Source organism: Hypomesus nipponensis, chromosome 6 (assembly GCF_054491055.1).
Source record: "Hypomesus nipponensis isolate SF chromosome 6, ASM5449105v1, whole genome shotgun sequence".
Lineage (NCBI taxonomy): Eukaryota > Metazoa > Chordata > Actinopteri > Osmeriformes > Osmeridae > Hypomesus > Hypomesus nipponensis.
In genome coordinates this window covers 9,257,501-9,272,233 of record NC_140366.1, presented here as the reverse complement: position 1 = coordinate 9,272,233, position 14,733 = coordinate 9,257,501, and the positions used below count along the sequence as shown (strand labels likewise).

Genomic DNA, 14,733 nt, shown 5'->3' with positions numbered 1-14,733 from the left:
TCCAGGTCAATAGGTGTTGAAGGAGGCTATGCCAGGAGAGAAAACATCCAGGTGTTGGCTGGTAGTGTCCTGAAGTAAACGTATATTCACACATGCTCAGGTTAGGTTAACTTTGGAAAAAGAGACAAATACATGGGCAGTTTAAGATTTAAAGTTACGACTACACTTAAAAGTCCACCAATCCCTAAATCCTCTGCTGTCCATATAAACACCATGTACGACTGATTCCACAAAACCCAGAACATTCCAGCACTGTTGCATTGGCATACATGTTTATTGCCCTGACTGACCTGCTTTGTTACCTCAAGCCCATGCAGTAAGTCTATCGTAGGCGGTTCAAGTGGGGACATGTTTCTGTCATCTTGCTAAGCTGTGGGCTATAAAGAGGACTGACAGAACAGGGGACACAAATACATGGGCATAATGGATTCAGGGACCCTAGAGGTTAAGAAGTGTTAAGAGCCAACTAGTAGTAAGCCAAGTAGGCTATGCATGCCATAGCTTAGAAGTCTCTAAAAGTCACGGACATGTATCGATGCATGTCATTCAGACTGTAAGGAATGACAGTAATACGCATAATATATATTACTACCCTGTCAGGATATTTGAACAAAATGTCAGCCTTTGGGACACTGGTCATTTATTTGATATTATATCTGGAGAAAATGTCAGCCTTTTGGACACTGGCCATTCATTTGATGTTATAACTGCACAAGAAAAGTCAGCTGTCTTGTCAGTTGATATTCATTTGAAATTATATATTGACAAAATATCAGATAATTCTGTACAGTCATTGGTATTGACACAGACGTGACGTCTACATGCTTTCTCTGTAATGTAGTAGACCATTGCTGCCCCTAGCTGGTAAATGGTGGTAATGCAAGGGAGCCTTAGCGTCAACCACATAGCACTATGATACACAACAATATTTGGATCCTATTACATACATTATAATATTACATTGGTATCATATCATTTCTATCTGTTTGTGTTCATATTAAATTGCTTTTGAAAGTATAACTACTGTTTAGGGAATCTCAATAATATATACAATGAGCTAGCTACTACTGCTAGGAGAGAGGCAGTGCACTGTGAATAAAGCAAAATTCAGGCAGTTGTGGCTTTTAGGTTACTAGGTTACTTCAGTACCGAGCTATCTTGCTGGCGGAGATAACTCTAGCTAGCTACTGTACTTGTAAGCTTGGAAACCCGGGATTTTTCGATAGTTTTATCTGAAGAGGATCTGGATGTTGCAAAAGCTGCTACAGTATGTCACCAATTTCTTAAAATCATGGTAAGACTATTTCTCAGCTTCCCAAGCTTTCTAACTTGCTGATGTCTAGTTTGCAAGTTAGCAGTTAGCTCCCCAAGCTAGCATTCGTTTTGCTAGCTAGCTTGTTAAGAAGCTTTACATAGCAAAGTGAATGAAATGTCAAATGTTACCTAGCAGATCTATAATTGATGTTGCCTAGCCCTAACATTGCCCTAGCAAATCAGTTATAGAGCCGTCTTGCTAGAAAAGCAAGAAAAGCAAGTGTGTATAGCTATCTAGCTAGCTCTAGTGTCAAAACAGCTGGTTACAGTAGCTTCATACAGCTAATCACAGTCTTGGCTTGCCAGTCAACGCCCGTCACATACTATGTCATTCGCTACAGAAACGATAAAGAATACAGCGTATAGGTATCTAATTTAGCTTTGATCAAATTCAACATGTCAAAATACTAGGCTAGATGGCCACAGTACCTACAACGTTAGTTACAGACAATCTGCTGTGGGTTAATTTTGTTTTAGCTAAAGCTATCTAGTCAGCACAATACCACTGGCAAGTACAGTTCATCATTGTGTCTTCTACCGTCACCAAACTATGATTGTGGGATTTTCCCCACAGGTGGAACGATATCCTGTGGTTGTCAGTTGTTGACAAGCCCTGAAACCGTCTTCCTCATTCACACTGCCTGGACAACTCACACGGACTGTGGAGGAAGGACATCTGTTGACGAGCATTGAACATCATGACAGGTTGGTAATATAAATGATTTCCTTAACAAGTACTATGATGGATATTGTGCACCACAGTGTTTTCTACCCAGGCTGCATATCGAGGCAGAAGTGCTGATCTGGCAAAGTAGGCCTGAGCTGTCTAATCAAAATCCATTGTGAATCACACACAAGCTTCCTTATGTAAGAGGTGTGTATTTCTCTATTTCTATTTGTTCGAGAGAGAGAAATAGAGAGAGAGATAGAGAATATGTGTGTTTTTAATGTGTGTGTCTTCTGGACCTGTGTGTGTCTTGGTAAAGAAACCACTACTCAGTTGTTTCCATAGTGTTTGCATCTGCTGGTGATTAAACTCATTGAACCCTTGAGCCAAGAAACTGAATGTCTCTCTCTCTCTCTCTCTCTCTCTCTCTCTCTCTCTCTCTCTCTCTCTCTCTCTCTCTCTCTCTCTCTCTGTCTCTCCCCCCTTTCTCTCAGAGACACAGGGTGGATAGTAAGACCCATTGTAGTGGTCGATGTTTATTAATGAGTGAGCGAGAGAGAGGCAGGCAGAGCCTCAATAGAAGTCTAATCGCTAATCTCATAGTCAATGCAAGTTCGGGCTGTTTCCTCCGTTAGCTTCTCTGCTAGCTGACGAGCCACTTAGAGACAGAGACCCAGAAGAAGGACTTGTACTTCACCAGGGCATGCAGGGTTTGTTTGAGTGTGTTTGTGTGACGTTCTTGACACTAGTTTGTTTGGTTGGAGTGCAGTCTGGTCAGAGTGTTTGAGCGGTGTTTTGTTGAAGTTCTGTATGCCTTTCGTATGTAGAGTAGCTTGAGTGATGCGTACAGTAAATCAAGCAAGGATTTGGTTGAGTTAGTATAAGGCTGTTGTCTGTTTAGGTTAAGAGATAGCCTAGACTCAAGAGGTGTGTGTGGGTTACCAGTGATTATTGTCTGAGTCATCGTAGACTTTTTAATCTATAGGCAGATCATTTTGTTCGTAACTTTGCACACTGTAGGCTAGTTTATGTGTCTGTATATGTGCAAGCGTATCTGTGTGTGTGTTTCTGTTTTTTTGCGGAGACTTGCCTGTGTGTGTGATCGAATAAGTGTGTGTGTAACCCTGCGTGAGCTGGTGTGTGTGCGCATGCCCATCATGCCCATGCCCGTGTCTGAAGTCCAGAGCTCTCGGAGGCTGGCAGTGGACTGCCGTACCCTCTTGGATCACCGCGTAGGCAAGGGTAAGAGGTGCCATCCCTCCCACCTCCCTTTTCCTCTCTCTCTCTCTCTCTCTCTCTCTCTCTCTCTCTCTCTCTCTCTCTCTCTCTCTCTCTCTCGTTTTCTCAACCCCTCAAGTTGAGCACAGAGATCTGTTGTTGTTGGAAAGAAAGCCTCCTTTGTGGTTTGTTGTTTTCCGTATTGTCCTTCTTTCTCAGGTGCATTGTTGGAGTTGTACAGGCTTTATTCACATTCAAATGTTATGCCTCTCAAGTCTGTCCAGAATGTGTGTCGGATATGGCTCTTATTTAGGCTCTGAAAGCGAGTTTGTGGAATGGCATGTGAAACAAACCGGTGCTTGTTTCTGTCTTGAGAGGGTAGTGCCATTGTTCACTTCTCCCAGATCCAGGAGCTGTTCACCCACTGCCGTAGAAGGCAGTCTGATCTGTCACCAAGCCTTGCCTGTGGTAGATGTGAGTTTGTCACGGACAAGCAGAGAACCCAGCAGGCACGACTCCTGTCGACACAGAGATGGGCAAGAAGGAAACGTTGGGGGGTATTAAAGTGGAAGAGATGAGAACAGAGAGGGCGAGAGGGAGGCAGAGAGTGGGAAAGCAGATGAAGAAATGGAAAGACCGACCGGGAGAAAGAGGAGAGAAAAGGGGGGGGTGTGTGCAGGGAATGGGGGCGGAGAGATGGAGCAGCGGGGGAAAAACATCAGGGTGGGAGGATTTCTCCTTCACTACCTCTATGGTGCACGAGAGCACGTCTCTCTTTCTCTCTCTCTCTCTCTCTCTCTCTGTGTGTGTGAGTGGTGATTGGAGGAGAGGGGTGTGTGTGTGCGTGCGTGTGCGTCAGTGTGTGAAATCTGCGCTAGCCTCCCGAGACTGAGGGGGAGAACTGGAAAACCCAAGGTCATCACGGCAGCACGGTCCTCTATGACGCTGTCTGTCAGCTTGTGTGTGTGTGAGTGTGTAAAGTGGCAAGCGTGTGTGTGAGGGGGCGTGTGCTGTTATTATTAATTTATTTGATCGCAGCGAGCAAGGCACTGCAGCCACAACACTGCGCGTGGATGTAAATTCCCGAGTAGACACATGTAGAACGGTGTGTTTCCTGAGGTCTCTCATCCTGGCTTAGAGATTGTGGGTTTTGTGCACTCGCTTTTTGCCTACTGCTGTAGCTGTGTGTGTGTGTGTGAATGGGTAACTGGGGACTGCGTCAGTGAGGGTGCAGACACAGATTGAAAGACTTCCACAACACCTCAATCAATGTACGGTAAGAATGACAGCTCTTCTTTTTTGGTGGGTGTGTATGTTTGTGTGTGTGTCAGTATCCACTGTGGAGCCAGTTTGTCTTCATTCTCCACATTGCTTGCACAGTGTTGGTTGGGACAGACAGAGCTACCCAGCCCTGTACTGCACAGGAACAGAGAGACACTTGGACGCAGGAGGATTTGACCCAGCACTGTGCTGCTGTTCCGAGGAGTTCCCCCCCCCCCTCCCGCTTGACATGTTCATATTTGGTAAATAGACGGACCGTTTCTTGGTGTATTCTTCGCTATGTGTGGTGTGTGGGGCTAGTGGATATCTGACTAGGTGACTCGTCACTGGGTGATACGTAATACATCCCAGCACCTAGTTTCTGACAGCGTTGAGGAAGCGTCATCAGGAACCGACTGCATCCTAACTGACTCTTGTGTGTGCACTGGACACCCAGGAATGTTCACGTCGTTTGTTGAGTGTTGAGGTCGGATCTCATCCTCACGTACACTCCTGGTGTTAAATAAACGCAAGTTGGAGTTCACTCTGCGTAAGATACCGAAGAAAGACAAAATCCACTGAGCTGATGTCGCCTATACAGAGCAGACTACTTAGTGGTGTTCTGCTGCTGGGGTTGAGCTGTGGTGTAGCTGAGGTACCGTAGCTCTGAGCATATCTCTCTCTCCCTCTGGGTCACAGGTCATCCTCTGATGGATATTGACTAGTTGTTTGTTTGTTTGGGTTTCAATGTGTGTTGAGCCAATAGCTCAGAATGTGCTGTCCCTCAGAACAAGTCATTGCAGTGTTATGAAGTGAGCAAGACAGGCTATGTTTTCATGCTGTGTTTCGTTAATGGCATTGATGTGTGTGTGGTGTGTGTGTGTGTGGTGTGTGTGTGTGGTGTTGGCTGGCAGGCCCTGCAGGTGACTTGCGACCAGAGTTCATGTTTCTGTCTCAGCGTGAGCGGACGTCACACTATCTCTGCTCATGTTCTAAACCAGAAGTCCTCTCCTCTGTCCTCTCATGTCAAGTCCTCTCCTGTCTAAACACACCGGGGACGACTCGCATAGTAGCTGTTTGATGGCGTGTTACTCTCGTGGGGCTTGGGAGACCTAGTCATGTCTGGTCTTTCCCCCTCTTGTCGATGTAAAAATAGCGGAAAGCCAAGCAGCCTCTCTGTTATGTAACAGCCCCGAAGGGCATCACCACGCTGCGCTTCAGTCGTGATGAACACCGAGCAAGCAATTTACCAGCACAGGTGCGTTTGTGTGTGCATTGGTGTACGAGCGTGTGTGTGTGCGCGTGTGTGCGTACGTGTTGGTTTGTGTTGTGTGGAGCTGTCATCTCAGCCTCACCATATTTCCTGCCCCGGCTATTACCCCTTGTGTGTGTTTGTGTGTGTTTGTGTGTGTTTGTGTGTGTTTGTGTGTGTTTGTGTGTGTTTGTGTGCGCGTGTGCCAGGGGGTTGGAGAAAGAGTCTTGAACACAGTTATATAAAAGGAGCGATTGGCCTTCGCCCGGGCTTGTCCACAGCCTGCACACAGACGTCATGTCAGCCACACACACACACACACACACACACATTCCCACTTGTACACGCATACAAAGCAGTCGGGGAGTATCGCAGGCAGAAGGGGCTCATCTCCCAGTGTCCTCCTATCAGCACCTGCCGTCCCAGAGACGCTCTGTTCCTCCTCCGAACACCCACGAGGCCCACACACGTGAGCTAACACAGCCAGCCGCCCCGTGCCAACACCAACCACAGCCCTCGATCTGCTTCCCAACACCTCACAGAGGTGAAAGGTCACCGAACCCCCGTGACACTCTTGTCTGTAATGGACTCCTGAGTGGGTTGCCAAATCATCTCTGAGTGTCATCCTGTAGGGGCCAAAGGGCAGTGGCTCAGAGCGCAGGCCAGGAGAACATGAAACCCCCAAGGGAATTCTGGGTTGTGTAGTTGCTCCCAGAGTTATCAAATTTTAGTGAAGCTGTTGGATTGTCTTGTTGTCTGCAGTGAGCAGGAGGTTTTTTGAGGGATAACGAGCTAACGAGCTGGCGCTGTCTGCTACCTCACCCTCAGAACCACTACCTCACCCTCAGAACCCCTACCTCACCCTCAGAACCACTACCTCACCCTCAGAACCAATACCTCACCCTCAGAACCACTACCTCACCCTCAGAACCACTACCTCACCCTCAGAACCAATACCTCACCCTCAGAACCACTACCACACCCTCAGAACCACTACTTGACCCTCAGAACCCCTACCTCACCCTCAGAACCAGTACCAAACCCTCAGAACCACTACCTCACAACCAGTATCGTCGCCATGGTTAAGAAGCGTACACATGCTCATATCGCGTGCAGTCGCCGACTTTTCCTCACTTTATCCTCGTGTGTGTGCTTGTGAGCGAGTGGGTGAGTTGAGTAAGATGGCGCGCTGCAGCGAGCAGGGCTGTTTACCGTGGAGGGTGGGCGGACAGTCTCCAGCCCCTGGCTGTGCCTCGCTATCACAACCCACTGTCATCTGAAACTGCCACCTTCCACCCACATGTCCCTCTCCCCCCCCATCCTAATACCCAGCCCCTGCCTGCCTTCTAAACGGCACCTAACTACTGCTATGTGGCACACGTTTGTGGTTGACCCGCGAGGCGGTTGCGGTCAGCCGTGGCGTAGGCGGAGCACCGTTGGAGCGCTTCTGATGTAAATGGCGAGGCTGCAGGTTCAAGTCCCCCCTGTTTGTCGCTTCCAAGTGTCCGCTCAAGGAGTGAACGAGATGCTTATTATTATCGTCGTCGTTGTCATTGTTCTCCCAGAGAAGATGTCCTCTGTGCATCAGCCTGCGACGCCACGCATACCTTTAGTGTGTGTGTGTGTGTGTGTGTGTGTGTGTGTGAGAGCCCCACCACCACCCAGTGTTCCTGGTCTTCCCTGGAGCTGTGGTATGTAGCACGGGCTGGTGACTCACACACGCAGCCTGGACCCCACTCCACTCCCCCTTCCTCCCCGTCTGTCTCCCTCTGCCCCTTCTCCCTTCTCCCCTCCCCCCTTCTCCCTCTGCCCCTCCTTTCCTCTCTCCCCCCCGTCCTCTCCCCTCCCCCTCCCCCCTCTCTTCTTGCCAGTGAATCCTTTGCATTGTCATTAATTCAGCTGTGACTCCTACACCCGGAGTAGGGCCTAGAGCCAAGACACGGAGGGAGAGAGAGGGAGGGGGGAGGGAGGAGGAGGGAGATTAGGGAGGGAGGGGGAGCAGGAGAAGACTCATTAGCGTTTGAAGTGATGGAGGAGGAGGAAGGCTAAGTATAGCTGAGCCCAGATAGCGGCGGCCTGCTGAACTCGGCCAGTATCAGGAGTAAAGCCCCCACACAGACAACTTTACACACACACACACACACACACACACACACACACAAGTGTATCACTTAAATTACATTGACTCACATTCTCAACTATTAAAAATTCATTACCACCTGTACTGGTCGTCCCCAGTTAGGGTTGCTGCCAGCGTGTGTGTGTGCACAGCTGTTTCCCAAATCCGGGTCAGTGGATTTCTTTTCTGTAGTTTTTGGGATTCTTATCCATTTTCCTCACTCTCCCAGTGTCCCTTATGACTCATCACTGCTGAGTTTCTGCAGCCAATCAGCTTCCGGCTCCTCCTACTCCCACCGCTAGCAGCTTTCTTTACTCCGCAAAGTCATACAACTCACTGTGTTCCACCATTTACAGTAACTCAAGGTCCTTAATTGTGTGTGTGTGTTTTGTGGCTGTTTGTGTGGATAGCTGTGTGCGTGTAGTGTGTGGGCAGACACATTCTTCAGATGTTTGACCCCTATGACCGGTCTTTGAACAAAGGCATCAATTTCTCAGCTAGAAATTGTGTGAATTAAAGAATAGGAATTGGACAAGAACATCTTTTACTCTCTCTCACCTTTCTCTTTTTGCTCTCTCTCTCTCTCTCTCTCTCTCTCTCTCTCTCACCTTTCTCTTTTTGCTCTCTCTCTCTCACCTTTCTCTTTTTGCTCTCTCTCTCTCTCTCTCTCTCTCTCTCTCTCTCTCTCTCTCTGTCACACTCTCTCTTTTTCCTGTTGCCCTTCGAGTCCTTGCTCTCGTCAGTAGCACAGTAGGCCTCCAAACTGTTTTAATCTCTCATCTCTGTTGGGTTGATGACACCATGTGACTGATGGTTTTTATGTTTCTGACTCCCCCACTGTGCCAGACAGACAGATGGCCAGAGTGCAAGGTGTTCTGTCGAGCTGCTGGCTCCAGTCCCAACACTGGCTCCGTGTTCTGGAAACATGGACCTGGGACAATTGTCCCATCTCTTGTATATGTCTGTTTCAAATCGGATGACTCCACTGCTAACCGTTTCCCTCCCTCCCTCCCTCCCCCCTCCCTCCCTCCCTCCCTCCCTCCCTCCCTCCCTCCCTCCCTCCCTCCCTCCCTCCCTCCCTCCCTCCCTCCCTCCCTCCCTCCCTCCCTCCCTCCCTCCCTCCCTCCCTCCCTCCCTCCCTCCCTCCCTCCCCCCCCCCCCCCCCCCAGGGGTGTGTGGATGCTGTGGGGCCCTCAGGCCTCGCTACAAGAGGCTGGTGGACAACATCTTCCCAGAAGACCCGGAGGTGAGTGTCACGCGCCCATCTCACCCTGCTTCCTTTAGCCATGCTCGCCACTTCCTGTGTCGCAAAGGGCCTTGTGGTGCTCACAAACTAGTTACACATACTCTGTGACGAGTCACAAGGATGACTGCCATTACTGACACATGACTCAAGACGCTGGAAAACCAGCCCCCTGCAGTTTGTCAACGTCAAGGAAATTATCAAGGAAAAATAGTGAAGGGAGGGGAAATCTCAGTTTGTGGATCTCTGCTCTCCCCGTCTCAAACAGCCCCGGCTGTTACCTTGAAGAAGAGTCAACAGCATCGTTTATTGTCCAATACAGGAAGTGAGATGTTATTGTTGCACTGTAGGATCATTCTTTTGTTCACCATGCCTGGTAGCTGAGATGTGGTTTCACCATTCCTTGATTCTGACCACCGAAAGACTGTTTCTAACCGTGCACATCTCATCCATGATCTTCTGCTGTACTCACACTGTTCACATTGGATAAAAGTGTCTTCCTCAATGATGAAATGGTGACGTGAATGTGGATGGGCTTTCTCAGAAGACTCATGTTCACCTGCTGGCCGGGCAGAAATAGACCAGTCTACCTGTCAGATCTTCAGAACTGCCACTGATCTGGGACGCCAACAACACAGACCTCTTTTGATCAAATGTGTGTGTGTGTGTGTGTGAGTGTACGCACTCCTCCCCCTGAAACTGGTCTTGTTCTAATTTGGGACCCAAGCTTCTTGACCCAGACTCTGTAACTAACCCAGTCCTATTATCCTGGGAATAACTGGGTGATCAAATTCCCCTCAGGCTCAGGGGGGAATGGTGTGTGTTAGCGCTCTGGTGCCATACAGATGCTGCATGCGCGTGCGTGCGTGACAGATAATGCGGTCGAGTCGAAACCATATCACAGAGCCCTCCGATAATATTCAATCAAAAGCCACCCAGAATAGCAAGCCTAAGTGCTGCTAACGTGTTCATCCTGCCTGAGCTGGCCGTTTGTATCGTACTGACAGACCAACGCCGGGGTGTGCGCTCCTCTGAAAGCTTAGGTCCTCCTAATCTCCACTGTATACAGGACGCAGCCACAACCAAAAAGCCTTCCCGTTTCCCCAGTTCCTGTCCCTGCTGGTCAGGAGAGCTGTTTGAGCGGATGTGGCCGGACCTACAAGGGTCCCTGTGGAGCCGGACTGGATGCTTTTAGCGCTGCGGCGCAGCAGGAAGTGGGTCAAGGGGGAGAGAAGGAGACTAACGTACCCCGCTCAGTGGGTGCCCTGGATGTGCTCTGGCTACAAAGAGAAGCTGGAGCGCGTCCCGCAGTGAGCGAAATGGGTGTTTTTTGTTGTTGTTGTCGTTGTCTGGAAAACCGTGCTTCCGAAAGGAGTGGTCTCACCTCTCCCCCCCCGCCCCCCCCCCCCCTCAGGACGGGCTGGTGAAGGCCAACATGGAGAAGCTGACGTTCTACGCCCTGTCAGCGCCAGAGAAGCTGGACCGTATCGGGGCCTACCTGTCAGAGAGGCTGTCCAGGGACGTGGCCCGACATCGCTACGGGTCAGAACTGCACTGCACTGCACTGCTCTGCACTGCACAGAACAGCACTGCACAGCACTTTTTACATCACTGCACAGCACTGCACAGCACTGCACAACACAACACAGCACAGCACTGCACAGCACAGCACAGCACAGCACAGCACTGCACAACACAGCACAGCACTGCACAGCACAACACAGCACTGCACAGCACTGCACAGCACTGCACAGCACAGCACTGCAAAACCTCTCAAACAGCTTAAATCTGATCAACTTGGTTATATACATGACATATACAGTCCAATTATTCAAACGTATTAGTCCACTCTGTCAGAACATGGTTGCATGCAGTACTTGGCATACTTGATATCAGGTTCTAACCAGTACACAGCTGGTATGAACCAGCACGTAGCAGGGTTCTAAGCAGACCCTCCCTCTCTCCCCCAGGTATGTGTGCATCGCCATGGAGGCGCTGGACCAGCTGCTGATGGCGTGCCACTGCCAGAGCATCAACCTGTTTGTGGAGAGCTTCCTGAAGATGGTGCGCAAGCTGCTGGAGTCTGACAAGCCCAACCTGCAGATCCTGGGAACGCACTCTGTGAGTAGAGGATGGAGGAGGAGGAAGGGCAAGGTGGAGGAGAGAGAGAGAGAGAGAGAGAGGGGAGGGTGGAGGGGTGTGTGAGTGTGTGTGTGTGTGTGTGTGTGCTCGAGAGGAGGCCAGCTGTTATCAGTGACATCAGCATGTACAGGAAGTGTTGAGGAAACCAGATTACCCACAATCCTCTCTGGCAACTCTCTCTCTATTAATACCAGACATTACAGAGACACACACACATACTCCCTCCTGCTCTATACGTGTGTGTACGAACAAAAGGCCACAAATCTGTCCCCATACTGAGTCACTAATTAGAGGGTGGCCAGAGCGAGGTAATGAGAGAGAGACAGAGAGACAGAGAGACAGAGAGACAGAGAGACAGAGAGACAGAGAGACAGAGAGACAGAGAGACAGAGAGACAGAGAGGGCAGGGATGGAGCTCCTCTCACCACATGTCACCAGCCTTGCCCGCCTCACTCGGTGTCACTGAGCCCTAAATGATTCACCGCTCAGAGCTCGATGGCACCCAGCTAAGCTACACCACAGAGCTTTGTTAGCTGAGGACGCCCTTGTTGGTTGGAGATGAAGTTTACACCTCATCATCGATGCCTCAGATTAGTATTTACTTTGACCTACTTAAGGCTTCTTACGTTTTTCTCTCCCTCTGTTCAGATGTATTTTTTTGTTATAAGAAAAGCAAAGCGTATGTAAATGTCCTAGCAAAGCAAGTGCGCCCTTTCAACAGAACAATAAATAGAATGGCAGCAAGTGACCCTGTCACAGAGAGCATAGTAAACCTGCTTGCTAATTCTGGTCTCTGTGTCTTAGTTTGCCAATGAGAATGGGTATAATTGGCCTTCTAATTGAATATTCATCAGTCAGGTGGGTTCCAGGAAGTATTCTCTTGCCGGTTTCCAGGAGGCAGCTTGTTTTTCTGGTGTTAATTGGGGGGTTTAGTGTGCTGCTAAAATGTCATGGCATTAAAGTCAAAAAATGGCTGACATTTCAGCCATGTGAACTCCCCCCAGTGTGAGGTTTTAATGGCTCTGTGTTTTCCTCTTTTAATTGGGATTAATGAATGAAAACATTCCAGATAAGTTGTCAGGCTGATTTATTCGATTGAAAGCTGTCTCCTTCTAACAGCCTCATTGGTTAGCCAGTGCCTTGAGTCACGGGTTGATTGCGTTGCTCGCTTGTTCGGTCTTATTGAGACATTTATCTCCTTTCTCTAGTTTTTTTTTTAGATGAACAAATCTCATTCTCTCTCTCTCTCTCTCTCTCTCTCTTTCTCCAGTTTGTGAAGTTTGCCAACATCGAGGAGGACACGCCCTCCTACCACCGCAGCTACGACTTCTTCGTGTCGCGCTTCAGCGAGATGTGCCACTCCAGCTACGAGGACCCCGACATCCGCACCAAGTACGTGACCCCCCCCCCCCCACACACACACACACACACACACACACAGAAACATGCGGAGGGGCATGGAGGCTAGCTCGGTGACGCGATGTGTCCCCGTGAGGGGCTGACGTGTGGTCTGGGCTCTGTCGCAGCATTCGCATGGCGGGCATCAAGGGCCTGCAGGGCGTGGTGAGGAAGACGGTCAACGACGAGCTGCAGGCCAACATCTGGGACCCCCAGCACATGGACAAGATCGTCCCCTCTCTGCTCTTCAACCTGCACAGCCGACAAGGCACCGAGAGGTGAGGGGGGGGGGAGGAGGAGGTGGGGGCCTGCTTGTTCCAGAAACGGGGCTTGGTCGTGTGAACACCGTAGGTTGCCTCGTGATAGACTGAAGTGTGCGGGTGTGTGTTGGTTTAGGTCAGGTTGTGTGTGTGTGTGTGTGTGTTTGGACATGGTCCGCCAGCTGTCACCCACACCCACATTAATCTGTGTCATATGCTGTCCAAGCTGAGTGACAGCTACCCTGCAGGGCGCTTCCACACGCGGCGCATTCAAGGACAAGAGAGACAGAGAGGGAAAGATGGAGGGAGAGAGAGAGAGAGGGAGAGAGGGAGGGAGAGGGAGGGAGAGAGAGGGAGAGAGAGGGAGAGAGAGGGAGAGGGAGGGAGAGAGAGGGAGAGAGAGATAGGGAGAGAGAGATAGGGAGAGGGAGGGAGAGAAGGAGAGAGGGAGAGAGAAATAGGGAAACATGAATTTAAATAGTGAGGCTGAGAGAGAGAGAGAGGGAGAGAGAGCGAGAGGTAGGGGTACAAATGGAGAGAGAGAAACCGACGGAAAAACCTTTTAAGTGGATACGAGCAAAAAACGAGTTCAGAGAGGAGGGGATAACGCAGAGCCTGCGCCACTCTGGGCAAGTTTCCACCTGCTCTGGACCACACTGACGTCAATGCTGAGAGAGGGAGGGAGGGAGGGATAGAGGGAAAGCTGTCTGATGGAAAGAGCGGCTGAGGCGATGGAGAGAGGGAGCGCTGACGGAGCGAGACCCCGTCCCGCTCTCTGTCTCTCCCTCTGTCTCTCCATCGCTTCTCCTCATCTCTTTTCCTCATCTCTTTCCATCCCTATCTCCCTTTCCGCTCAAGTCCCTGCACGTCCCTACCTCTCTCTCTCTCTCTCTCTCTCCCTCTTTCTCCATCCCTCAGAATAGCAGCGTTAGGTCTTGCTGTGCTCCCCTGTAGCTTGTCCAATCAGGCCCAGCCACACAAACCACCAATGGGGCCTGGGCTAGCATGGAGGCTATGGAGATCAAACGCACAGGCTCTCTCATGACTGGGCTCACTCCTACTAGCCCACGCTAGCAGCACACAAGGAAGCTGCCAGAATAAAGACTTGAGTTCATCATTTCCCTTTGTCTTCCAGTATATTAGGACTCATCAATGCCTGACATGTTCATGTAAGTATTGATTGAGCAGACAATTTTATCCAATGCCCTAACCACTGAGCTGTACCCTTGACACCCTCGTCTGGTGATTTTGGATGGGGTTGGAAACCCACATTGTTCTTCTATAGCTTGTTCTTCTAGAGCCACAGGAGGTAGACTCCAAACACACAGGGCAACTCTGTTCCTTGAGAGCTACCCTCCCGTAGGATCTTTTGCCCCAACCCAAAACTTGGAGCCAACGCAGCTGAGCTCATTAACCAGCTGTGACCATTCCAGTCAGACGGAACACCCCACCAGGCTAACAGGCCCCACTGGAGACTCTGTGTGTCACACGTTGTCTGTCCGCAGGCTGGCGATGAGCTTGTGTGAGGAAGCAGTCCAGATACAGATATGGACACGAGCACTTCCTGTGGGGCGGTGGGCGAGGTGCGCGGTTAATAAATGATGGATCTGGAGGACCACCTGCCAGGCACGGCTAATGGCACTGTGGCGCGAATGCCAACACTTTAACTATGTATGAGACCAAAGAAAGCCTGGTGTGTGTGTGTGTGTGTGTCGTGAGAGAGATAGACACCTTTCCGCCTGAACCAAAGCCCTTTAGAACTCTTTAGAAGGCCGATATGATATTTATAACTACAAAAAAGGAACTAAATGACTCATTTCCATTCCATCTGACATGTCTATGCACCATGGGCTGCAGACA

General features: G+C 49.9%; 1 protein-coding gene across 5 annotated transcripts in view; it reads left to right on the top strand.

Annotated features, from left to right (window-relative positions):
• Positions 1 to 826: 826 nt before the first annotated feature.
• The window catches only part of efr3bb (EFR3 homolog Bb (S. cerevisiae)), a 25,612-nt gene continuing 11,705 nt past the window's right edge, over positions 827 to 14,733 (top strand). Inside the window, exons 1-7 of one of the 5 annotated variants that reach the window (XM_084699362.1) lie at positions 827 to 1,294; positions 1,889 to 2,019; positions 9,000 to 9,076; positions 10,488 to 10,615; positions 11,044 to 11,194; positions 12,486 to 12,607; positions 12,742 to 12,891. In XM_084699362.1, coding sequence (XP_084555488.1) covers positions 2,013 to 2,019; positions 9,000 to 9,076; positions 10,488 to 10,615; positions 11,044 to 11,194; positions 12,486 to 12,607; positions 12,742 to 12,891 — 635 coding nt within the window. In that variant the 5' untranslated portion in view covers positions 827 to 1,294; positions 1,889 to 2,012. Of the gene's footprint in view, positions 1,295 to 1,888; positions 2,020 to 2,566; positions 3,224 to 4,272; positions 4,476 to 8,999; positions 9,077 to 10,487; positions 10,616 to 11,043; positions 11,195 to 12,485; positions 12,608 to 12,741; positions 12,892 to 14,733 lie in introns of those variants that run through there. The other 4 variants (XM_084699365.1, XM_084699361.1, XM_084699363.1 and 1 more) reach the window with 4 other exon arrangements.